This window comes from Gastrolobium bilobum, unplaced genomic scaffold, assembly GCF_033153095.1.
Source record: "Gastrolobium bilobum isolate Gb01-03AN ecotype WA unplaced genomic scaffold, APGP_CSIRO_Gbil_v1 utg10104, whole genome shotgun sequence".
NCBI classification, from domain to species: Eukaryota; Viridiplantae; Streptophyta; class Magnoliopsida; order Fabales; family Fabaceae; genus Gastrolobium; species Gastrolobium bilobum.
In genome coordinates, this window is record NW_026897721.1 from 52,251 (window position 1) to 77,772 (window position 25,522).

The 25,522-nt window shown below is 32.8% G+C and overlaps 1 protein-coding gene across 2 annotated transcripts; it reads right to left on the bottom strand.

Annotated features, from left to right (window-relative positions):
* Positions 1-4,819: 4,819 nt before the first annotated feature.
* On the bottom strand, positions 4,820-24,140 carry LOC133309588 (protein PIR). Of its 2 annotated transcripts, none has more exons than XM_061510381.1 (30): positions 24,019-24,140; positions 23,519-23,591; positions 23,353-23,417; positions 23,166-23,243; positions 22,522-22,641; positions 22,342-22,412; positions 22,162-22,254; positions 21,772-21,841; positions 21,530-21,594; positions 20,790-20,985; positions 20,470-20,621; positions 19,823-19,916; positions 19,502-19,693; positions 18,590-18,801; positions 17,313-17,460; positions 16,567-16,735; positions 15,635-15,711; positions 14,800-14,970; positions 14,131-14,207; positions 13,938-14,040; positions 12,431-12,550; positions 12,187-12,330; positions 11,828-11,971; positions 10,874-11,017; positions 9,737-9,824; positions 8,966-9,093; positions 7,201-7,408; positions 6,328-6,500; positions 5,698-5,907; positions 4,820-5,239 (listed from the first exon to the last, which is right to left on the bottom strand). In XM_061510381.1, the coding sequence occupies exons 1-30, from the start codon at positions 24,070-24,072 to the stop codon at positions 5,045-5,047; spliced, it is 3,834 nt and encodes a 1,277-aa protein (XP_061366365.1). In that variant the 5' UTR covers positions 24,073-24,140; the 3' UTR covers positions 4,820-5,044. The 2 variants fall into 2 exon arrangements, with proteins under 2 accessions (XP_061366365.1, XP_061366366.1); XM_061510382.1 differs by having other exon boundaries at positions 7,201-7,404; positions 8,962-9,093.
* Between the last annotated feature and the right edge of the window lie 1,382 nt (positions 24,141-25,522).

The following is a 25,522-nucleotide window of genomic DNA, read 5'->3' on the forward strand; positions in this document are numbered from 1 at the left end:
ATATAAAAAATAGTGTTATTTTAACACCAGAAAAAAAAATAGGACATTATTTTAAATTTATAGTAGATAATTTTTATCTTCTATTAATCTTATTTCATAATCATATCAATGTTTTTTATTTTAATTAATGTTTGATTTATTTCATTATTCCTAAGCATATCAACTTTTTGTTAGTACGAGCTCAGCCTAATTTATGATATTTTTCCTTTAATGTTGCTACAGAGAATGCAAATAAATTTCTATTATAATATTAGAATAAATTATAATTATAAAAATATTTTAATTTTTGTACAAAAATAACGTCATTTTAGACTTAATGCAAATAACTTGTCTATATTCACGCTAAAAAAATGAACCCTTGTTTTATTCTTGCCTTTATTATATCCAGATTTGTAGCGATTCAATTAGACCCAATTAGAAGTTATTATTAGGATTCTAATTAAACGACTTATGTATACAAGAACATAAAAATTTATAGCGATTATATCATAATCAATCTCAAATAATTCTTATTATTTACTATTTATTATTCTAATTAAATAATAGGGAAATCAAATATCATGTTACATGATATTTGATTCTCATCCCCAAGACTAATCCAAGTTTGTGCATCATTTTTTTTTATAAAAACTGATGGGACTCACTTGTGTTGTCTCTGTCGTGTGACATAAACTTCTTTATGTTACATAACATTCATAAACCCCTTAAATAATATATATATATATATATATATATATATATATATATATGAAAAAATATTTCTCAAGCAGCTTGAGATAAATTGATCTCCAGCTACCCCAAAACTATGTCGTTTTGTTTATTTATTTTCTTATATTAATTGATTCACCTTTGAATGGTTATGATTCTCTTTTTCTCTCTCTTCTTTTATCACCATTGATCCATCTTTGTACGGTTATGATTTACTAGCCGGAGATAAGATTATCTCAAGCAGCTTGAGAAACGATAAGTCCATATATATATATATATATATATATGGCAAAATAATTTGTAATGTGACCGCATATAAGCATTAGTGCAATCACCTAAAAACTACGCCGTTTCGGATGGGATAAAGGAAGTTCGCGTTCAAAATTAATTGTAGAAAATGAAAATATTATATTTATTTCTATCTTTGTATGGTTATGATTTCCTATATTCAATGCTTTATATTTATTTTCATTTTTGTATAGTTATAATTCTCCATATTTAATGCTTTCACACTATAAAACAACTTAGTTTTATATGACTGCATCAATCCTTATGTGCAGTCACTGTACATTTGATAATATATATATATATATATATATATATATATATATATATATATATATATATATATAGGTTAGGAAATCAATGGTTGTCATTTATAGTATAATTAATAATTAATTAATTAATACAATTTCCTAAACTATAATCGTTGGATGGACAAAAATCAACAGCTATAAGTCTTACTCTGGAGTCAAATGATTTCTCTCCATATATATATATATATATATATATATATATATATATATATATATATAGCAAAATGATTTCTACAGCTACTGTACCTACAGCAAGTAAGGATCCACGTCCGGATCCTAGGATACGGCAACGGATCCTGAGTTTTTTTTTTTTAAAGTCGTGGGGCCCACTTTTCTGTGTCAGCTGTAGATAACATTATCTACGGCTGCTGCAGAGATTTTAAGCTCTATATATATATATATATATATATATATATATATATATATATATATATGTATGTAAAGTACATATCAAACCAGGAAGACAGAATATTTTTCTCTCCAGTATTTTACACTTTCACAATAAAACATTTCAAATAAAGAAAAAATGTTTCTTCTTTTATTACAGATAAAAAATTTTTGTTACACTAATATATAAGTTAATGGGTCCCATCAATATTTTCTTTCTCTTCTCTTTACAATGGAACTCACTCACTTTTATGTGAGTGTGATAGAGAAATTTTTTGTGCAGTAAAAATAGAAACATTAAATCCTTAAATAAGTGAAAAATAATGGTTATATCTAATCAAAACAATTATAAATATTGATAATTATTTTTCGAATATTTTTATTATTGACAAAATTTCTCTAGACTAATCCTTGATTTATGAGTGATGGACAGGGAAATTAATTCCTTGATCCTTTTCTCTTTCTCTTTCTCTTTCTTCTTATTCTCTCTCTCTTTTCATTTTCCTTGTCTTTGGGCGGCTCACATGAGCCGGGTGCACTATATATTTACTCACATATGATTATCTAAGTCCTCCCAACATAAAAGCTATAAGTCAAAACAACATATACACGAGATAATAGGGGTGTTCGCGGTCTGGATTGGATCGGTTTTGGAAGCAAAAATCATCTGATCCAATACCTTCGGTTTGATCATTTAATCATCCATTCGGTTTGGATTTTTTTCAAATCCGATCTGATCCAATCCAATTTTTTTCGGTTTGGATTGGATCGGTTTTCGATTTTTTTAAAATTCTAAAATTTGTTTCATGATTATTGTGCAAATAACATCTTTTGTATATATTGGTTTTGTAAGTTTTTTTTTTGAAATTCAAAAGCATCAGTAAACGATAATATAGTTTTTTTTTTGGGCAATGAGATATGAAGCTTTACACAAATGAATTTTTTTCGATGAGATGTGATTAGGTTTTTTCTTGGGTGTAGTTGATGGGTTAACAGGTCTTGGATTTAGAAATTTTTGAGCTATGATTAGGGAAAAACCCAAGTAGGTAGAAGAAAATTAATATATTGGATCGGTTTTCATCAACCCATCCGAAAAATCGATCCAATCCAATTAAATTTTGCGGTTTTTTTCGGTTTTTGATTTTTCGGTTTTCGTTTTATTCGGTTATCGGTTTTTCAGTTCGGTCACCACGGTTTGAATCGGTTTGGATCGGTTGATGAACACCCCTATAAGATAATAGCTTTTTTTCTATAAAAAAAATATTCCGACAATGCCGCATATAAGTCAAGATTATTAATAAAATGAAATATCCCTAAATTGATAAAATCCAAAATTAAGTATTCAGGTTTATGTATTTATTGATCATATGAAAACCAGGTAATTGTGTAAATAAGGATGCAAATGTTTATGTATTTAATATTCGTATTGAGACATTATTGAAGAAACACTAATGAATTGAACATAAACTACATTTTGAGAAAAATAAATAATAAATCTGATAGCAAAGAAAGTGACAAGCCTTTGAGATGGGTATAAGATTTTAATCTCGAACTCGCCTCGTATTTCGAATTAGTCTCATAACCAATTCAAAGAATTGAAGTTTATGGGAATATTCGATGAAGCCTACTCGCCTCAAAGAGGTAATTAGAGTTAGTATCTAAAAAAACAAAAGAGACAAGCAAAAAATATGTTAGTTAATGTCTAGTAAACTTTTGCAAAGAGAATCAAATATTTTAAAGATGTCTTGCTAATATAAGTTCAACCATTGAATTAATTTGATGTTATAATCTGAATATATATTGATAACAATCAATCATATAAAAGATTACAAAGAATTTACAGAAATAAAAGATTTGGAAGAAGTTTGAAAAATAAGTAAATGACAGAATTAAAAAAAAAATCATCAATTGAATAGTTTTGAAGGAAAAAAAATAAGGATTAATGTTTCTCATATTATAAGAGATAATCTCCTATAATATGAGAATCGTTAATCTCAAAGAAATATGCTCGAAGGGAGAAAAGGATTTTCAGTGAACTCTTACTTTTATATATTATAATATATTTTAAAATTTTCCTCTGTTTAAAAAATTTATTTTAAAAATTAAATTGGGTCATCCCGTTTAATTTTTTAGATCATTAACTGATAATATTTTTAATGCAAATATTACATAGTTCAACCATGAATTACTTATGGTTTGATAAGAAATTTAATTATTTGAACCATAAAATTATAAATTTAAAATATTGCCAATTCAGTTTTTGATTTGATTTTTTTTTTCTTTCTAATTTTTTTTCTCTCTCGAAAATAGTACATATTCAAATCTTTAAAAATCCACTTTTTCTCTCTTACTAAAAATTGTCTTCAACCAATGTTAATTCTGCAAAAAGAAAAGAGATAATATGAAATTATAAAATTAGATAGTAGCTCGTGCAATGTCTGCATTTTTATGTGTGTTTAAATTATTGTTTAAAACCAAATGATAAGTAACTCGATTGGCACGTAGGAACTAAGCAGGTGAGACAAAAGTATGTATTCGATTCTCTCAAGTATCACCTTAGAAAGAGATTTAAAGCTTTAATCCTAGACCTGTCCCGTGTAAAGAACCTTGAGATACACCACCCCAAAAACTAGCTCAAAAGGTGAGAGTGTTCAAGGCCTTATAAAGGCTATATTAGTTGCTCACACAATCAATGTGAGACTATATATCTCAACACGCCCGAATCGAACTAGTCGCAAAATGATAAATTAATTGAAATATTTCCAAAAAAATAAAAAATTATTGTTTAAAGACTATATGTTTTAATATGAATTTAAATTACAATTTATTATAATATACATACGCATATGTTCTAGATTTGAACTCTTTAATTTCTTAACAGTAAATTTAAATTGCACATTAGGAACAAAATGATAATTTTACGTTTTTAAATTATTTCTTTTTTTAGACCAGAAACCTTTTTTGAAACAACTTTGTAGGACAACTTTTAAAAAATTATTATTATTATTAGTATTATTATTATTATTATTTCACCAAATAAATGGTTACCTTCCATATTTTCAGGTACCACTTAAAGATTTAAGGGGTGAACCGGTGATATTTTGGTTTGGATATTTTTGGTAGGAATTTCGGTTTGGATTGAGTTTCATAAATTTCATGTCAAATATTTTCCACTCATTCGTTCTTTGTCCAAATCGAAAACCTATTTTAAACAATTATTTATCAAATGCAAAATTGTCACTCGTTTAATTGCAACTAAACATATACATACCATACTTACATACTACACAACGTTTGAACGTTACATGTACACCGAATAGGCACAAAATTTGATGTAGCCTGTGACTAGCCGTTTAAGCACCTTTCTGCGGCAGTGTTTCAAACGCTGAAACTGTGTTATCAAATTTTATACGATGCAATGGAGCACCACTTTGCTTAATAGCACATGCTGTCTTTTCTTCAAGGGGGCAGCGTGCTTTAAGCATAGAGAATACATGGTTATTTAATCTCCTTGCTTTCTTCATTGCTTCTAATAAGGCTTCCCATCCCTGTTAAAATAAAAATAAATGCAATCAATAACAGCACACGAGATACAAACAAATAAAGTCATCACTACTTTAGATGTGAGAGCTATGAATTTAAATTGGACATAACCAAGTCGCAGCTTCTTCACAAATATGTACTATTTTGACATTGTTAAAAATTTGTTATGACATCAAACTAAATTAAATTTGTTTTCTTTCACAATATGGTCAACCGGAAGTTGATCACACCTTCAGACATTATGTTAGTAAATTGAAGAAATAGACAATAATTTTCTAGGCATAAAAGCAGTTTAACAGAAACTTTAGTAAGGCAAAAGAAAACGATGAACAAAAAGGAACACATTTCTATAGTGCCTGTGTGGCACGACGTTAACCATAACGAAGGCAATAGTTTTATTAATATAATGATTAAACAAGCAAAGATTCTTTTGGCTTTTATTTGAAGAAGCAATATAATAAACCTGCACAGCGAAGTGTGAGTTCTTATGTGTTTGCACAACAGACGCAGCCTCCACTTCTGCGATATTGAGAATCTGATATGAAAAGTCAAAGAGCTCAAAATGCAGCTGTTGACCAAGCAAATAAATTATAGTGCAGCCCCCCCAAGCAACTGAATCTCCCAGCCTTTCATGACTATTTGATGGCACTTGGGCAGACTCTTCCAAGTATCCCTATGTTATTCCAGCAAAAGTCAATGTCAAAAGAAAATTAAAAAAAAGAAAAAAGATACTAGCCAATTCATTAATGGATCGAACAAAATATAACAATGTGATTCAAGCTAATTTTTAGTCATCTTGAAAAGGAGAAAGACAAGGCATGCTTCAGAATTCAGAAAATTTTGAGCCCAATTTAAGCCTCCCCGGATTTGGGGGAGGGAATAACTAGGACCAACTTTTAACTTGCCAAAACGAAGACTTAAAGGTGTACGAAGATACAAACAAATGGAAATTTATATGCAAAGATAATTCATCATTCAAATAGAGAAGTTCGTAGTTGATGTTTATCCTATGACATTACAGTTTATATACTGAAATGCATTAGCAAACTGTGAGGAATACAAAAATTAATAGTTAAGGAAGGTTGCTCCTTACAATTTGGAGACCACTGTATATTCGATAGAAATCTTTAGAAGTTGTAATGTCAATGAAGCCTGTCTTGGGCGCAGCACTCCATTTACTACAATATTTATCTAATGCAGCACTTGTGAAAGCAAGCGCATACTCCAGCACACTTCCAGTATTCAAGTTAGCCTTATATAAAAGATCTGTAATAAATGAAACAATGCTTGCACCATTAATAAAAGATCATAAAAGTAAATTGACATAGCATAACATTAAGGTCCGTAGAAGTAATTGTTAGAAAAGTGTATTAAAGTAGCATTCACTTAACAGCTTAAGTTTTTTGATTGAAATGGTAATTTACATGATATCAGAGCCAGTAACCAAATGGTCAATCGTTCGATCCTATCCGCTCCCCATTCTTCTAATAAATATTTAACTGTGGAATTTCTTAACACAAGTAGGTGGACTTGTGCATTATCCACCCTTCAAGCCCAATGGCTCTTGTGTGAAGGGGTGCGCTAGAGAAATCTAATATAAAACCATTAAAGTGACCTTCACTTAACAAATTAAGTTTTTGAGTTAGAAATGGTTCTTTACAATAATGAAGAAGAAAAGAAACATTCTTGTAAATCACAAAATCCTGCGCAAGAAAGAACAGCTTTGTCTACTGCACCAGGCTGATAATATACTAATTTCAGTTATACCTAAGTTTTTTCCTTCTTACTTTTATTTATTTCACTTCCTCCATCATTTTGAAATACCTTATGGCCGTTATATTCCCTAATGTTAAAATCTAAGTTTGTTCTCAACTATTTTTTAAACATCAAGCATGTGCACCTTTTATTTTACTAGGGAACAAGCCAAGCTAACAACGAGAATTAGAACACGTAACCCATAGCATACCTGCAGCTTCTGCTTGTTTTGACATAATGTGGAAAGATGTAGGAGATGGGCATCCGGGGTATGAAACCATTGCAGCAGCTGTTGATTTAAAGAGGCTTACAACAGGGCTGTCTCCACCATCTTGAGAAGTTAATATTTGTCCATCTGCTCCAGGAAGCAAGCCCAGCCAGGGAGCAGTTTGCATGAAATTCATGGTATCTGTTTCTCTCTGTCAAGAATGCAACATATTCATCCCTCTTTCTCACAAACTAAAGTAGCACACAACAAAACATCAATAAACTACAATTAAGGAAAATATGAGGTTATTTCTCCCTATTTCCCAGGTAACAAAGCAGCCATTCTGTGAAATTTATTCTTCCACATTTAGTATTTTCGTAAAATAATTTGGGAGTTCGATGATGATAAGCTTGAGTGTTATTATTTGAATGACATGAGATCTAGCTCAAACTCCTAAAAAGCCTGAGAGATTACAAACTCCATAAAGACCTCTCACTTGGTGTCCTTTTTCTTTGCCTGTCCATTTTGTTTGAGTCCTTCTATCAAGGACCAATCTCGCAAAAGCTTAAGCTATTACTTAAAAAGTCACATGAATGGGTCTATATCTCTCATCTTCCCCGTGTAAGAGTCATTTGGTCTTGAATCATGGATAATACACAGCCTTACTCTACTATGTGCTGAAATTCAACTTTGTCTAGAAGAAAGAGATAGCAAGGATCGAATTCTGACTACTAGGTCATAAAATCTCTGACCAAGAAGTTGAGCTATTATGTGAAGTCTCATTCCAAGCCAAAATAAAAATTCCAATTTTACATGAAAATAAACTGATTTAAGGTTAAATTTATCCCAATTTATTGGATCTTCATGCTTTAGACCTATCCCAGCCCCTACAACCCCAGAGCTATTCCATACGGGTTCGTGATTTTAGAAATTAGATGTTATCTAGTTTTGGGTTGAGTTTATGTCCCACTTTGGATTGGCCTAACCCAACCCAACACAATATTTTAAAACAATTCTTTTGACAATTGGTGATACATAATAATACTATAGACTTAAAAACCTTTCATAACATGATAATATACTTATATTGATATAACTTGTTTCGAAATATATATAATAAAACATCTCTTAGTTTTAGTTTTCTATTTCTAAAATTTTATTACATGGCTATGCATAAAGTCCAAATTTATACATCTTATCTAAATATAGAATTAGCCGGCCTAAGTCCAAAATATTGGCCTGAACAAATATCAGGATGGGATTGAATCAGTTAGACCCAGCCCAACCTGTCCTATGACCACCCTCTTCACACTCAGATATCTGTTCTTGGGTCCTCTTCACCATTTTTATGCCTGCTAAACCCAAATTCTCCTTGCACTACCTAAATAACTTTGCCCTCTCCATCTAATTAAAGTTTCTGACCAAGTTTCAACATCTGCAAACATAAGGATTTCTTTTTCGTTCATAAATGGCTTTCAATCAAGTTTCAACATCTTGTCTGATTTTCGGAGTCAGCTTGGCATCATAAAGGTTCTTGACTATAGGTACTTTTCTGGTACTTTATATCCTATCATAAAGGTTTTACAGTAAGAGAATTTTTTTCATAGGTTTTGACCCATCTTTTTCCTGTTTACGCTCTGTTTGTTTCAAAAAACATTATAATTTTCAAAAAAGTTATCTTGAAAAATACAAACAGATTTATTAAGTCATCCAGCTATGTTGAAGACAATTACAATAAATAAATTGATAACAGCACTAGGTTACCGACCAACACAATATCTAGAAGCCCCATCCAGTATAATACACTTCCAATCTCTTTTATGCCATGAAGAACCTCAGCTTTCAGCTCTGATTTTGTCTCCCAGTTAAGATGTTCCTTCACAAGTCTTACACAACCTGAGTAGAAATAAACAAACAAATAATTTCTCAGATTTAGCCAGATATCTATGCTCTAGATTCCTTAGTACGGATAATTGTTTATGAGAACACTAGTTTGTAATCACCATGACATATAGCTGTCTTAAAAAATTTCTAGGCAAAACGTTTCATTGCTTTGGGATTTTGAAAATTGTCCTCTGCCAAAGAGCTCAAAATTCAAAAACAATGTAGCTCTGTAAATATGAACCATAATGGGATATAGCAGCACTTTATGACTAAAAAGAAAAGAGGACAAAGAACTATATGCTATGAATAATTGATATTTGTTTAAGAAATTCTTGGGTCAGGCACTCTACAATTAGTGCATAATTTGGAATATTGTATTATACATGCATATCCAAAGATATGAACCAGCAATATGATTTACATAATAATACTCGCTACTATTTTGTGAATAATTTTTCCTTTCTCAATTTTCAACACATTGAGAATTTTTTGATACTTAAAAATTATGAAGTTAAGGATGTATAATTTTTCATCAAGAAGTGGAAAGAAAAATAAATTATAGCTTTTACATTTTAAGCATTCACACTTAAGTAAATTTCAGAGTAAACGTTTTTTTTTTTAAAAAAAAAAGGAAAGGAAAAATATCATCATGTACCTGTCACGCCTCCATCAAAAGGCAGAAGTCCAATTGATTTCGGTAAGGATTCTTGTAATCCTGTGATCATCGGTTCAAGTAAAGTAATCTAGGAATAGCACGTATTACATTGTTAGTCAGCCACATCTAAATTTTATATTATATCAATAAATAAGACATGCGCAAACTATATGTATCTAATATGTGTGCTGCCAATCTATAAATAACAATCAGTTGCCCAATATGGTTAACACAAGGTAGAAACTTATAGTGAAGGTCATTGTAGAATCTATATATTTGAAAAAAAAAATGCATTGTAACATCTAATCTCTCATTTCTCATATCCTTATGTACCGACCAACACCTAACTTTATGGTCAAACTTTTAGTATTCTTTCATATCTTGATAGGTTTTGGCACTCAGTTCTTTCTTCTTTATGCAAAGTCTTGCCACCATTTACTCATTGTTTTTGAGTCTCTTTCAAATGTTTATACAGAGTCAATTCATCAGTTTTTAAAAGTCCAAACAATTTAGCACTTCATGACCTGTTATTGACAGATGCGATAGGTGTCTTTAATAACGATGCCCAAGGTCCGTTATGATGAAGGATGATTTTCTGTATCATAAAGAGTGACACGGGGTAGAAAGCAAGGATGATTTTAATTAGTTTATGTAAAGAACCAATTCAACACAAAACCTTAAGTTGTTGGGTGAAGGCCTTTTTAAGGGTTTATACTATTCTCTAACATGCCCCCTCACACGAGAGCTCACTGGACTTAAAGGGTGGACAATGCACAGGCCCACCTACCTGTGCTAACAAACTCCACAAGACTTAATTAATTATTAATTAAATTGGGGCGGTGAGGATCGAACCCATGACACCGAGGCTCTAATACCATGTAAAGAACCAATTTAACCCAAAAGCTTAAACTATTGGATAAGGGTCTTTTTAATGGTTTTATATTATTCTCTAACAGTTTATAAAAATTTCCATAGTTGATTATCAAACTTTATGCATATATAAAATTGTATTTTACAATGTTCAGGAGGTTTCACGGAAAAGGAAGTATCTTGCAAACTTGTTCACTATTTAGGGATTAATGGGGAGTAGTATTTTGGAACTTATTCACAATTTAGCAAAGATAAAGAATGGCATACCTTGTTTGATATGTGATCAAGAAGGGCTCTGATAAGCCAAGGTAATGATCGGGATCCCAGAAGCCGAACAATAGAAAACATGTGAGGTATTCCAAAGAATCCACTATGGAGTCGTGCAAAACTTTGATGAGCAGAATTCAAATCCTAACATTTAGAGATAGAGTGAGACCATGAAGAACTTGTGAGTACTCAATGAAAATAGTAGAACACACAACCACTATTCATCTCTCTCTCTCTCTCATATATATATATATATATATATATATATATATATATATCTCGAAAAATCCAAAATTCAGTCCAAAATTCAGTCACTGGACTGTCCAGTGAGTGAATTTTGACTATATTCTCCCGCGAGAATATAGTGCAAAAACATTACAATGGTGTTCTGCAGGTGTTCTCCCGCGAGAACATAGGCAAAAATTTTTGTGCACTATATTCTCGCGGGAGAATATAATGCACTGGACCTAATTTACATCAAGTCACTTGATACTCACTAAACCCTATATATATATATATATATATATATATATATATATATATATATTCAAAAGTGAAAAAAAAAAAAAAACAGAAATGAATATATGAAATAAAAAATGATAGTTAAAAAGAATAGGACAAAAAAACAAGTGTTCTACACTCCGTGAAATTAGCACTGGACTCTTCTGTAATTGGGTGACGGCCACTTGGCACCTTGTTCCCAAGGTCTTATATGTGAAATACTGACATACATTTTGGAGTTTCCGAAAATGGAAGTGAGATGAACAAATAGAGTCACAGATAGTACATACAATTTTTTTCACTCGTGCACACAAGCAATTTTGCTAAACATTGAAATATTTGTATTTAATAAGCTTATTATGATTACATATAAATGACGAAGTAAGCCATTAACACTATTGCAATTGATTTGATGATGATTGTATCATTAATGGCAGTAAGAGGAATGCTTACTTGAGTACCACAATACAAACTAGGTTTGGAAGAGGGTATGGATGGCTTTTGAACAGGAAAAGACTTTGATGATCTGATAAAACGTTGAGTAGTATTGCAGAGGATGAAATTTGGCAAAAAATCACTTTGCATCTCAGACCAAATCTAGCATAGACAAAGAAATTGAACTATAAAATTGCAGTGAACAGATTAAGTCATAAAATTATCAATTACCATTCAAATAATGGTTTTAATATGAGCATCTAAGATTACAAAATAATATGAAGTTAATTGTCAATACAAGCAGTAGCGTAATGTTAATGTGCAGAGAAGAGAGACATCAAAATTAAAACATATCTTTAGAGTCCAAAAGGATAAACCTGTGAGGCCAGTCGACTAGAAAATGACACAAGAGAGATGTTCTCTTGCATCTCATTCAACATGAGACTAAAAGAGTCTACAGAAAGATCTCTTGACAGAAGTTCATGGGAATGTTTTAAGACACCCAACAACTTTTCTAATTCCTGAAATAAAATAATGTTACTTTAGTTAATTAATATTGAGAAAAGAAAAAGGCATTCATAATCGTTGGCCAAGGAAAGTAGTAAAAGCAAAATCACTAACCACTATAGCACACAGATCCTGACACTCAAAACGATCAAAAAGAAACTCAATATTTTCACGGAAAACTTTGTTCATCTGTTCAGTGATCAAACTTCGTAAATTAACCATCCTTCCAAGCAGCTGCGCATCAAAAGTATTTTAATCACAGAGTAATTGCAAATCACTAAAATTCTAACTACGATATCCAGCAACATATGTGTGCGAATGTGTGGGTGAGAGAGTCTGAGAGGGAGACAGAGAGAGAGAGATCATATAAATGGAAGGAGGAATAAACCATGAAACATAAAACATGAAACTATTAGTTCATAAATCATGTAAGTATCAATCTTAATCATCATATCCATAATTATTTTCTTAAACAATCTATAGTTTGTTGCAGGACGCAGCATTGGTGATGACAGAACCAGCTTTCCATGCTTCTGACAGCAAAAGTTTCTACAAGAATTTTATTGATGATAAGAATGGAGTTACCCCAGAAACAAAATATTGAAGAAAAAAAACTAACTGATAATCAGTGTGATAAGAATGAGTCACTACAAAGATATCTGTTTTTTCTCAGACAGCAACTTTTGGGAAGATTTTTATGAAACTAACTGATAATCAGAGTGATATTAAATTCTAGAGGAAGAATATTTTAACAACTTATTCCAGCTGTATTATAAATAGTACACTGTTACGATTCAATTAAACAAGGTGTAGGAAAGAAGTAGATGTAGGAGAATATAGCCTAGTGCTGAGTCAGCAAAAAGTTTGTTAATAGAGAAGGTTCCCGAAGGTGGTAAACAATATTCTGTTAGAGGTTTAAAGGTGGAGGAAAGTTGGTTGCTTAAATAGAGGATTAGGAATGAATTCTGATCATCTTGGAAAATCAGATTGGGCATTGGGCTGGGAGAGCTCTGAGTCTCTCGAATACTCAGAAATCATCTTTTCGTTTTCTCTTGTATTTTTCCCACCATTATTTCAGTTTCTGTCATATAGATTGTAGGGTCAATATCATGTACTGGAATGGGCTGAGTTGTTATTGATTCAGCTTCAATCAATACAATTTCTATTCATTTTCCTTGAAACCTTTGTCCATTGTGTTTGGTCCGTAACATACACAAAGACATGTTTTTTGTGGTACTTCCTTAAGTTATAGTAAGCCACATAATTCCCAAATCACTATGACGATAATGAGGTTTGATTTGGTAGTAACACCCTAGTATATGTTAAAAAAACGTAATAAAGCAATTAAGCTATGTTCAGTGTTCGCTTTAAGCAGTAAAGTCAAGTATTTTGAATCCTGCAGGGAGAGCGATGAAGGATGCATCAAACAACATAATACTCGTATGCATGTTTTAAAATCCCCCCCCCCCCCCCCCTCTCCCTCTCTCTCTCCACCCCACCTAGGGTACTTTTAATGATGACTTTCAAAAATTGTTCAGCCAGTTGGATACACCCAGCTTACACTTTAATTCACGAAATCATATCATGGGAGAGAAACATTGTGATAATATAATCCATTCACCTTCACTCTAGTCATTTTTAGCAGCATATTGAGCCTCATAGGCTGCACAGCATACTTTTCTGCATTGTCTGAGGCAAAGAGGAATGAAGGATCAAGCAATTCACTGCATGATTTTGGCATGCAACAGTATAAAAGGTTAGTCTGTGGAATAATCAAAAGAAAAATTGGATACGCCAGAGAAAAATGAGTATACCTTGCTGCCCAACTTTTGTAATATGTGAAAATGGTTTCAGACAATTTTGATACAAGTATATCGAAACAATGATCCACCTGTCAAAAAAAAGGTAAGCAGAAAACAGATGATCAATGGAGAAAGCACGTTATAGGAAACTGGCAATCAGAGCTGAAAATATTATTGTATTAACACCAGAATTCACTATCTGCTACTGACATGACTTGATATCAATAAAAGGTATGGATTTACCATATAACTCTCAAATAGAAAAGAAAATGAAAAGAGAGACATAGAAATGTCGGCTCTTCGGGGTCCTGCCTCCTCCCTGTCCAGAGGCCCTAAGTTCCCACTCAATTTTCCGGATGCCTCCACTAGGATCCTTCTTCCCCTTTTATCCTTGCTACCCCATGTTTCCCCCTTCCTTCCCTCACCCCTTGCCATGTAAGCAAGGTTGTTATGGCCCAATGACCACTTCTGCCCCTAGTCCTCTCTTCCCCTATTATTCTTTTTATCATCTCTTAACTTCAGTAACTGTAGGATGCCTCACAACACATGTTACACCCTTGAATTTAGTACACTTCATTATATGAGGATTATATACACTTAAAAGCAACTGTACCAGACATTATACTGCTTCATGAGATTCACCATGTAAGCATCTAGCATTAAGTTAGAAGTATCTAATACCTCAGCTTCAATTTCATCATATAGAAACCGCTGCTTCAGCAACACCAAGGCTTGCTGAGCTGAATCATTATAGATGTCGAATGGCATCAGAACACTCTCAAGAAGACCAGAATTCGGAGATTCAAGTACACAATCCACCAACATCCAGGGAAGAGAGCATTCAATTGGAAACTACGGGGAACAAATTAACTAATTTTAGTACAAGAGGAGGAAGTAGAAATCAAATGCATATAAGAAAGGATATCCAAATAAAAGGCCACAACTTCAGTAGAATTGGAAACTTTCCGTGATCCTTTTTTCATATTTTTTTAAAAAACAATTCCACAAACAACTCAAGCTAAAAACCAAAACGCGTCAATATGCAGACTTAGCAAAATATTACTAAGTTATCATCCTTCCTTTGCTTATTCTTTCAGTCTCCATGAGTAGTCTATGTAAAATTAACAAATTTGGGACAGGGTGGGGAGTTGGGGACAACTAAAGTACACTGGAATAGAGACAAATTGTTAACTTCTAAAGGGTCAGGCAAAAGTAAAAACATCTATAAGAGTAAGAGTTTTTTTGAAAAATAAAAATTCAAAATAACAAAGATTCAAACCATCATCCGGCTATCTCCACTGAAAATTTTCTAAGAAATACTGCATTCCAAGCTGCTAGCCTACCATTATTTGATGGTTTGATTCAACTACTAGTAAAAATAGATTTCAATGAGTGAAAGATAGGAATACAATATCTTGCAAGTAGCAAGGAAATATGTAACTGCTCCTATTTAGGAGTCTTTCTGGTGAACATTATAGATTTGAAATTCAAATAATCTTGTGGTGATAAGTATTACCTGAATAACTCGTGAAGACTCTAAATAAAATTCTCTAAACCATAAGAAACCAAGATCTGTCAATGTAGCAATAGTCACTGCAAGCATCATCACCCAAGTCAATTACACTGAAGGATGAAATAAGGCAATGAAGCAAAGCATTCTACATCATTTAACTGTTACAAATGGTAGAGGACCAAAGTCATTCAGAATTAACTTCTTTCATTCTAAATCACCTCTGAAATCTTTCCAGATTTTTCTAAAAGAATTAACGGCATTGTGACCTCTCATTTGGTACACTTATAGTACAATAATCAGCAGATAAATGAAAATTGTAACAGCTAAACCATAAGAACAAAAACTGAGCTCGGATGCTTTAAAAGGGCCAATCTTCACTGTCAGGTCCATATGGCAGGGGCAAACATAATCTAGGGCATACAAGTAAATTGCACCTAAAAAGCTAAAGTTTATTCAGCAGTTATTCTAATCAAGAAACTAAATGTCAGTTTAATGTGGTGTTCTGCTATCCTTTAAACATCAACCTGCCCTCTCAACCCAATGGTTAATAGTGTGGTATTAGATGCTTTAACTTTTTGTAAGAGTACGACATGAACACACTGCTAGTATGTTCTATTTCAATTTCAGGGAATTAGAATGGTTACATGTTTATTCTGTCAGATAAAAACAAGAGTAGACGAGCCCTGAACAGAAGCAGTGCAGACTGACGCCATATATATTTATGGGCCATGTATTATTCATTAGCAGATATATAACACAGAATGTAACACTTCCAAAATAGCTCTCAAATATAGGAGAGGAACCATCAGGGGCAGGATGCAGCAAGAGACAGGAAGAGGCTGTTGGGGTAGATGTTTAATTTATCAATGGAGAATGTGCCCAAAGGATGAATCTTTGTAGTAACATTGATGCAAGGGTCAATTTAAGGCCATTACCTGAGTAGTCTAAAATATGAAGGAAAAAACCAAGCTTGTAAAAAAATGTTTCCAGCTGTTTCAAATCATGAACTGGGATTTCTGAGCCACTATTGCCAAAGAGTCCACCTGGTCTCCTAAGATTACCACCAGAAACCACCTCATATATTAAGAATTGCAAGCAGTGCACCTGCAGTGAAGAGACTAGTTAAACAATTATTACGTGATAAACCACAAAACTATTCATATCCACAGAAAGAATTCATGAAGCAGCTCAAGCTAGGATATAGAGAATCTTCCGCAACAACTTTAGATAAGCTTCTCCACAAAAATTATCGGGAAGGCCTTATAGAGTTAGAATAAATTGATTGCTACAATGTATATGAATACACATGAACAAGACGTAAATTTCACGCAGAAGGCCTGAGTTTGAAAAATAATCTGGAAAAAAAAATACAAAAGAGAAGAAAATATATTATACTTAATTATAACGTGAAAGAACATGTCTGTCTGCAAGCATGACCACAGAAATGAATGCTTGTTCAACATTTCAAAATAAAAGCACACATGAGGATCTTTATGTACATTTACTTTCTACAAAAGCATTAGTAAGCCCGTATGCTAGTTCAACATTGTCCCAAATATCACAGACTTCAATAAATAGCTTTAATAATTTGAGCTCCTGTAAATGTGGCTCTTACATATAAGTGTGTCAATAATAACAAGTTGAACAACACAGCACTAAGAAAATGGAAAACGATGCAGACCTGAGCAGCTGTAGGAGCAACTGCCCTTGGAACAAATATGTTTGCTTTGGTTTCTACACCTCCATGCTGTGAGGACTGTAAGTCAGATTCTGACTTGTTTGTAGTAGCCATCCAATCAGCTGAAAGTGTCCTCATATCAGAAAGAATCCTGAAAGTCCACATTGGGGCGATTAATATGAGTGATCTAAAAAAAATTGAAGCAAGTATGATACAATGCAGACTTTTCTATCATTGAGCTGCTTTCCTGGAATTTTTCTCAAGTTTCAAAATGAAGAAATAGAATTCAACCCAAAAATTCTATCAAGAAGTTAGCTAAGTAACATAGGATATTTCAAATTACCATCAAATATTGTGTTTAAAAATAAAATTCAACTTCTACCAAAAAATAATAATAATAATAACTGAAACCACAAGCAAAAATTTGCAGACTGCAAATCCTGGCTTTTTCCAATTGTCTAAACTCTACCAACAAACCTCGACTCTACATAAGAGAGAGACAAGGTTTTCTTAATCAACAAAATCCATTAAAACCACTTCATATCAAATGAAAAGCTGTTTCACATATGTGACGAGTAACATTCAATGCAACTTAGAACAAAGGAAAGAAAGCAAGATACAAAGACGAAATACATCAGCTAAATAGAGAATTTTGATTAGCAAATAACATATACTAATATTTAAAATAAAACATTTTTTCTGGATTCCATTACATGTCAGAATCTGTATTTGAGTTTTATACTCTCAAATTGAAGCAAATCTTTTTTTTTGCTGAGCGTATACTCCCTCAAATCATTTATTCTTTTTATTCTCAGATATCACAAAAATTGGCATAAAATGACCAAGCACATGTTCAGTTTTGCTTAATATTTACACAAAAACAACATTTCAGCCAAATGCTCTTGTTGCTGCACTTCGATTATAAGCTTTTCTGAAAACAAAATAAGCCACTCCAAGCATTAACTAAAAATAGAAAATATAAGGAGTCGACCACTTACATACTTTCAACAGAAACAGTTTTCTGTCTAGATCCGATCTAATTCAACAGACATCAAAATTTTCTCTTGAAACCAATTATCTTAAAGTTGCATTATGAAAATGTTTTTTCATATTTGATTCTGATCCAGAAGAATTATGTTTTCATGACACAGTCTAAGAGCAGCTTTAAGACTTTGATCAACAATTCCAAGAGAGCTTTAAGAGTTGCATTTGTCCAAGGAACAGATCAAGATACATAAATTAACAATTTGATACTATGTAAAGTGAAATCAGAATCCTGCCTATAGAGGTCCTTCTTCTTTCTGAAGGTAGTCTGCAACATAGAATCTAATGTGTTTTGGACAAAATCTTGGACCTCAGCATGTATTGTTTCCCACAAAGCATCAGCAACCAGTGTATCACACCGCTGCATCATAGACCCAACACTCTTTATGTAGCTCACAAGTTCCACCAGCGCTTTCCTTTCCTCTGCACTGTAATTATATCGTACTACCTACAAGAAAACACAGTATGTAATGGTAACATATGTTTTAAACGAGAAACATTCCAAGATACACTTTGACTTTAAGTGGTAGTATCCCAACTTTGACTTAAATCAAACTTAAGTACAATTAACCAAATTCAGGTTTGTGCATGATTAACATAAACAATAAGCAGTTAATTGAATTAATAAGTGGTTAAGTGATACAATAAAGTAATTAGTTTAAGTGATAAATGGTTAAATTTCATGTGGTTAATGTGAAAACGAATTGGCTAATCCAAGTTTAACATGGTTGAAGCTACAAGGAGTATCAACATCACTGATAGCACAAAATGTATTTTAGAATTGCTCTTATAACATTAATGGCTAATTGTTTCATACAAATAAAAAAGGAAAGCAGAATTGGTTAATGAGGAAATGATAATTTTGACGTGGCTAATGGAAAAATAAAACCGATTAATTAAAGTTTAATGTGGATAAAACTGAAGTGGTATCGACACCACTGGAAATACAAATTGCAATGTAAAATTGCTCTTTTCCATAAATAGTTAATTATTTTATACAAATAAAAAAAATGATGGCAATATTGGCGGTACCAGATTAGAACATCAATTAGATATCACAAGCAATTATTTGGGCTACAAGAAGAATGACAAGAAAAGCACAAGAATATAGAATATAGCAATAACTAGAAGATTTGAGCATTACTTACCTTTTCATAGTCAGAGAATGATGGGGATGCATCCTTGCATGGTCGAGAAAATTTCCAAGCGCATTGTTCCCAGATGCGTGCAGTCCATCTGCTTAATAGCTGAAAACCTTCAACAATCATATCATACATGTTCCCCTTGACTTCTTTGCTCCAATCAACATCAGAACCATCAGTTGACTTCAACGATAATAGCTGTAAAAACAAAGATAAAGAGCAAACTAGCATGCTTTAAAAGCTATGCAACAGTTAACAGAAACAAAGCAAATAAGATTTCAGAGAGGGCTTTTCTCTTGCGGCCCAGACAGAGCAAAGGGGCAGCACCTGATTCATTGCAGAAGCAAAGCGAATTGTGAAATCATCATGCTCAACACGGATGGCTCCAATATGATTGATGATCAGATAATGTCTCTGATATGTGTCTCATGTTAAGGTTACATTCTAAAGACACAGCAGGAAGATGCTTCATAAGTTTATAAAAATGTAACACTTCGGAAGTAAAAGAATTCCTCAATAATTTTTTTCAACAGAAATTCTGTCATGTATGCAATATGGGTAGCAAGAACATAAGATAAACCGGTGAAGTTTTTGATATCATCCAACAATGAAAAGAACAAAATTTTGCTGGAAGAAAATAACTGTTAATCAAATTTTTTAAGGCTCCTACAACCAATATGGTTTTCAACTCATGTATTATTCAATTCTGGCCGAAACAGAATATAATAAACTTTTCAATGACCAGGACTGGAAAGAACTACAGACCATCCTCCTTGCATTGTTTGACTTTAAAGAACAGAAAACATGAATTTGTCATCTTAAATTATATGTCACATTCACAATTCATCCATCTGCAGTTAAAACAAGTAATATTGGTTCACGGATGACACAGGTCAAATAAATAAAATACTAGTACAATAATAACAAATCAGCATCAGATTATCAGTTAAAACATAAAACAATTTGGAGGATATTCTTGTGCCTCACGAGGAGGAAGTTCATGAGGTCCTGGAAGGGTGAGAAGGCGAGTTTGGGAAGAAAATTTTGGAAAGTATGTTGATAATTCCTTCAATATTGCAGCAGGGGAAAGATGCAGATCTGGAAATGCAGGAATGACTGCTTCGTTCTGTGAAAAAAGAAAAGGAGATAAAGATACATAAATTTAAACTTCTTGATAACAGAGAATAATTCAGTGCATGGAATGTGAAATTTTTCAGGTAACCTAATAATAGCATCATTTATTTTAATATACCAGTAGATATAATGTTATCATTAAGCATATATACAACAGTACCTTAAATATATTGATCAGTTTGTTGATTTTCACCCTCTTGTACAGAGACTCACTATCTTTCTCTGATGATGTCACTAGGACTACAAGAACAGGCAAAACACGCAAAAGAATGTGGCGCTCTGTAAAGAGAAGTGCAAAGTCCAACTCCAAAGACTCTACAACAAAGACTATAAGGACTTGGAGAATATCTTCTACGCTACTCCAAGTCAAGGAATTGAATCAGAAATAAAAGAGGAGGATATGAAAACAAGTGATACAAGTAAAAGTTGTAAATCAGGGTCTGATAGATCAATTGGAGTTCTTTGCACTTGTTTGTGACACTATTGAAGGACAAAATTCGAGTACTAAATTTTAGATTAAAAAATTCTCTCATCAGCTAGATTTCCCCTAACTTGCTTTAGATTGCAAACTTGGATAATTAATTAAAAGAAGGATTAAGTAGCCACCAGTTATTCTCTGACTATTTTTCTTTATTTCCCAGCTCCAGTTTTGAACAAATCTGGTTGTTTCTTTTGGATGAAAGTACATCTACATTAAGGAGAAATTCCTCCAGTCTCAGTACACACACTCTCATCATTAAAAGTTGAACAAAACTACCACTCAATTTATCTTTTAATAGACCACATTATATGTCAATTGAATCAATTCCCATATCTAAACACTAATAACCAAACATTAGCAAGTTAAACCTTCCAAGCATGCTACATGGAAAAATAATGTTAAGTAGAGATACAGGATACTTGTTCACGCGGAACATCTCAACATGCAAATTCAATAAAATAGCCCATCTTGTGCTCAAGAAAATCTGCAGATACAATTAAAAATAGGTCAATCGTGGTCCATCTTTGGTTTGGCATTTTCAGTAAAAAATAAAACATAAACGAGGAAAATTTTGGAAAAAGATTTTTTTATTCAATCAACAAAATAATAAATTTGCAGCATTATATATGTCAAAAGCATGGAAATTTCAACAATTATGCACCTGCAAATCATCTAACTCCTCCCTCATTGAATCAGTGTCTTGCCACTGACCACTAACTTGAGTGAAAGTCCTGACAAATTCGGGGGGAAACACCAAGATGAATGAATATGAAACTTGATTACGTAATTTTTCAAATACAGATATCCTAAATCAGGTGAGAAAGATGATTGCATAATAATATTCCTAAAGATTATCAAGCATATCATGTATCTTGGAAAGTCTTCCCAGTCACATGCTCAACCATGCGCCTAAAAGCACCATGCATGAAAAAAGAGTTCCAAGAAGGAATGGATATGAGATATAACTAACAGAAACAAACTGAACCTAAAAGAAAAGTAGAAGATCCTGAACCTGAAGATTTAGTGACATAGACAGAAATTAAATGCGTACCTTTTATACCATGAAAAGTCATTAGGTATGCTAGCCTTAGCATTTTTAAGATGATCAAGTTGCACCAAAACATCAAGTAACTTCAACATAGACCTGAAGTCAAGACCAAAGCCTTTTTTTAAAAAGAAAAAAAGAAGAAAAGGTAAAACAAAACAAAACAATAGAAGCATTATAACACACCATAAATGAGATATTGTAGGGCCATTAATGCGCCGCTCAGGCCTAGAAAAACGTTGCATGTCAGCAGCTAACTGCATAAAAATGACATTTACAGATTTACTGGACATGCTAAGTCTGGATCAGGCTAAGTTTCTGAAAAAATTAAAAAGGATCACATAACATGTAAAGAACATTGCATACTTTTGAGGAAGCTGACGCTTGCCATCGCTGAATTTCACGCAAACGACTCATTTCCAAATCCAGAACTTGATATGTTTCCAAATATAAGTCAGCTTGACTTTGCTTCATAGAATCAGGAAGCTGCTCCATCATAGCATAATGCATAAATTACATGAGACAATATAGACATATAAAAGCATTAAAATGGATATCCTACATGGTAAATTTAATATTATCAGTAATCAAAGGCCAATCAAAATTAATTTAGAAAATGACTGCATATAAACTATCAATTAAGTGAAGCCTCATCTAGTTGACTCCATTCACTATCCCAAATAGCTAGGTTTAAAGTTGGAATATTGGGTGAGGACCATCCAACCAAAAACAAAAACTGGTGACATTTTTTTGTTCATAACCTTTAGAAGTACTTCCCCTTTTGAAAAAGCAATGCCTAGTCATGAGAAATTAGCACACAAGCATAGTAAGTTTGGATTAGTGCCAATAAACTTCAAAGACAATGTACTTCATGTCCAAACATTAACCCTTTTCCTTCTGAGTTCTGACTACCACATTTCTGAAAAAATATCTTCATTATCAAAAAGACAATTTTGTACTTTATGTCCATTGACTGAATTCACCTACCTGTAACTCAAGAGAAAATTTACCTGAGGAAGTGCTTTGACACAACTGCGATATGTATAAAGTACCGATGTCATCTCCATTCCCTCTTGGGTAAGGGCCTTCTGCATTTTGTTTTAGCAAAAGCAGTCGAAATTTATAATCGGAAAACAATAACAATAATATCATCTAAATGACAGATTACACCACAAAAATAGCCCAAGAGCAGCATACCAGCTGATTGAGAGCTTTTGTATCCTCTGATAGAGATAGTCGGTATGCAGAAACATCACTATACTCTACGAAAAGGAGGATGGTAAGTCATAATTACTAATAAGTCTGCAATCTGCATCTTTGAAGTAAAGCAAAGTGCTCAAACTTTTAAGTGCAATCACAGTACCTATTGGACTCTCTGTTGCACCTCTCTCAGTTGACACCCACACTCCAGGTCCTTGCACCTCTGGTTGGTCATCCTACATATTTGAAAAAAAAAAAAATGGCATATAAGGAAACAAAAACTTCAAGTTCCAGCAATGCGTTATCTTGGAACCTCAAACATCAAATTACATCCCATGTAAGTCTAGTATTCATAGATCAATAATTTGTTTCAGTGATTATTTGACTACTAAACATTTGGGAAAAAGAAAAGAAAAAAGCTGCTCGAAACTCATACAACTTTATAACCAAAATAAAAGTTTATATAATTAGAATTAGCACGAATTAAGTAAACGATAGACTGAATCAAACCCAGAAATAGCAAAAAAATAAAAAAAACAAAATAAGAACGATCCATAAGCGCATTTCAATTTTGTGTAACAAAAGAACGGAGAAAAAATGTGGCAGGAACTAGATTTAAAGAAAGAAACAATTTCAGGTGCGAGTTGTTTGTGAAGCAAGTACCTCCAGGGAGAATGTCGATAGAGCTGCAATGGCTTCCTCTACGGGTACTGCCATTATCAACTAGATCTTCTCAAAATCTTAAAGAAAAATCACAGAACAACGCACAGAACTGCAGAGGAAAGATCAACTAGAATTGCTTAGTTTCTCTTTCCACCTCCTCTCGGTAGGTACATACATAATATTAGAGAATGCTTCCATTGTAAGACTAGGCTGAGCAGGTATGTATGGACTATAATGCCCTCCTTCTATCTCATATTTTCCTTTCTACTTCAACTAGTATATTACCCGTGCGATTCACGAAAAAAAATCGGTTTGTTTGGTGTGGTGGGTCGACCCTCCGGGCCCAGCCCATTTTACCAACTTCTAACTATTAACATTTTATATTAACATGTAATGGATTTCTATATTTATCCTGTAATCATTTCAAAATATATCGCTATACTTTAGCTTGTCATGTGGTCATTCTAAAATATATCGTTATACTTTAGCTTGTCTTGTGGTCATTCAAAATTACAAAGTTTGATTCGGCTTCTTTCAGTATTTCTCATAGATGGACTTTCATTTATTACAAACGTATTTACAAAATAATAATAAATAATTATTTTTTGCAAGAATTTGTGTCGTTAGTATCTGAAATTTTACAAATTTATATTTACAAAAATTAAAATCAGATTTAGGAATTTAATTATAAAAGAAGAAGGATGAAATTTTAATTTAATTATAAAAATGTGTTGACAGGCGGGTCAAGCAGGCCCTTATGGGACAAGCCCAGTTTTCTACCTTTAACTATCAGCATTTTATGTAAATAATTATTTTTTTGCAAGGATCGGTGTCCTTAGTATTTTGAATTTTACAAATTTGTATTTACAAAATTTGAAATCAAATTTATGAATTTAATTATAAAAGAAGAAGTATGAAACTGAAGCTCCCTAGATCCTTCAACTTTAGAGGCAAGTTTGAATTTCTCTATGGTCATCTTGCCGATGGTGCATGGAATATTGAAGCTCCCTAGATCCTCCAACTTTGGAGGCAAGTTTTTCTGTAGGATTGCACTGAGCTTCCGCTTTTTAGACAATGTCTCCTTCAGGAACGTTGCATATGAAGGCTTTTTCTCCAGAGTTTCTGCAAAAGGAATGTTAATTTGCAATTTCTTAAAAATATCTAAAAATTTAGACATTTGCTTCCTTTGCCCATGTTGCTTGCTCCCCATGGGATATAGAGGTTTCTCAAAACGTGAGAAATCTCATTGCTTCTTCTGAACTACAAGAGGTTGCTCTTTTGCTTCTTCCTTGCCTTCTTGAGTGTGCTCATCCTTGCCTGTAGGAACTTCCACTTTTTCTAGATCTTCGCTTTTAGTAGTGATGGCATTGCAGTGCTCCCTTGGGTTGATTATAGTGTCACTGGGGAATGTTCCAGGACTTCTCTCAGCTAATTGTCTTGACAACTTCCCAATCTGAGTTTCCAGATTTCTGATTGAAGCATCTTGATTTTTATGATGAGTCCT

Coding starts and splice junctions, on each gene's coding strand:
- LOC133309588 (XM_061510381.1), bottom strand. CDS start 24,072: ATGGCAGTACCCGTAGAGGAAGCCATTGCAGCTCTATCGACATTCTCC. Junction 15,712..16,566: donor TCATATTTTAGACTACTCAG/GTAATGGCCTTA, acceptor TGATGCTTGCAG/TGACTATTGCTACATTGACA. Junction 5,908..6,327: donor TATACAGTGGTCTCCAAATT/GTAAGGAGCAAC, acceptor GGAATAACATAG/GGATACTTGGAAGAGTCTGC.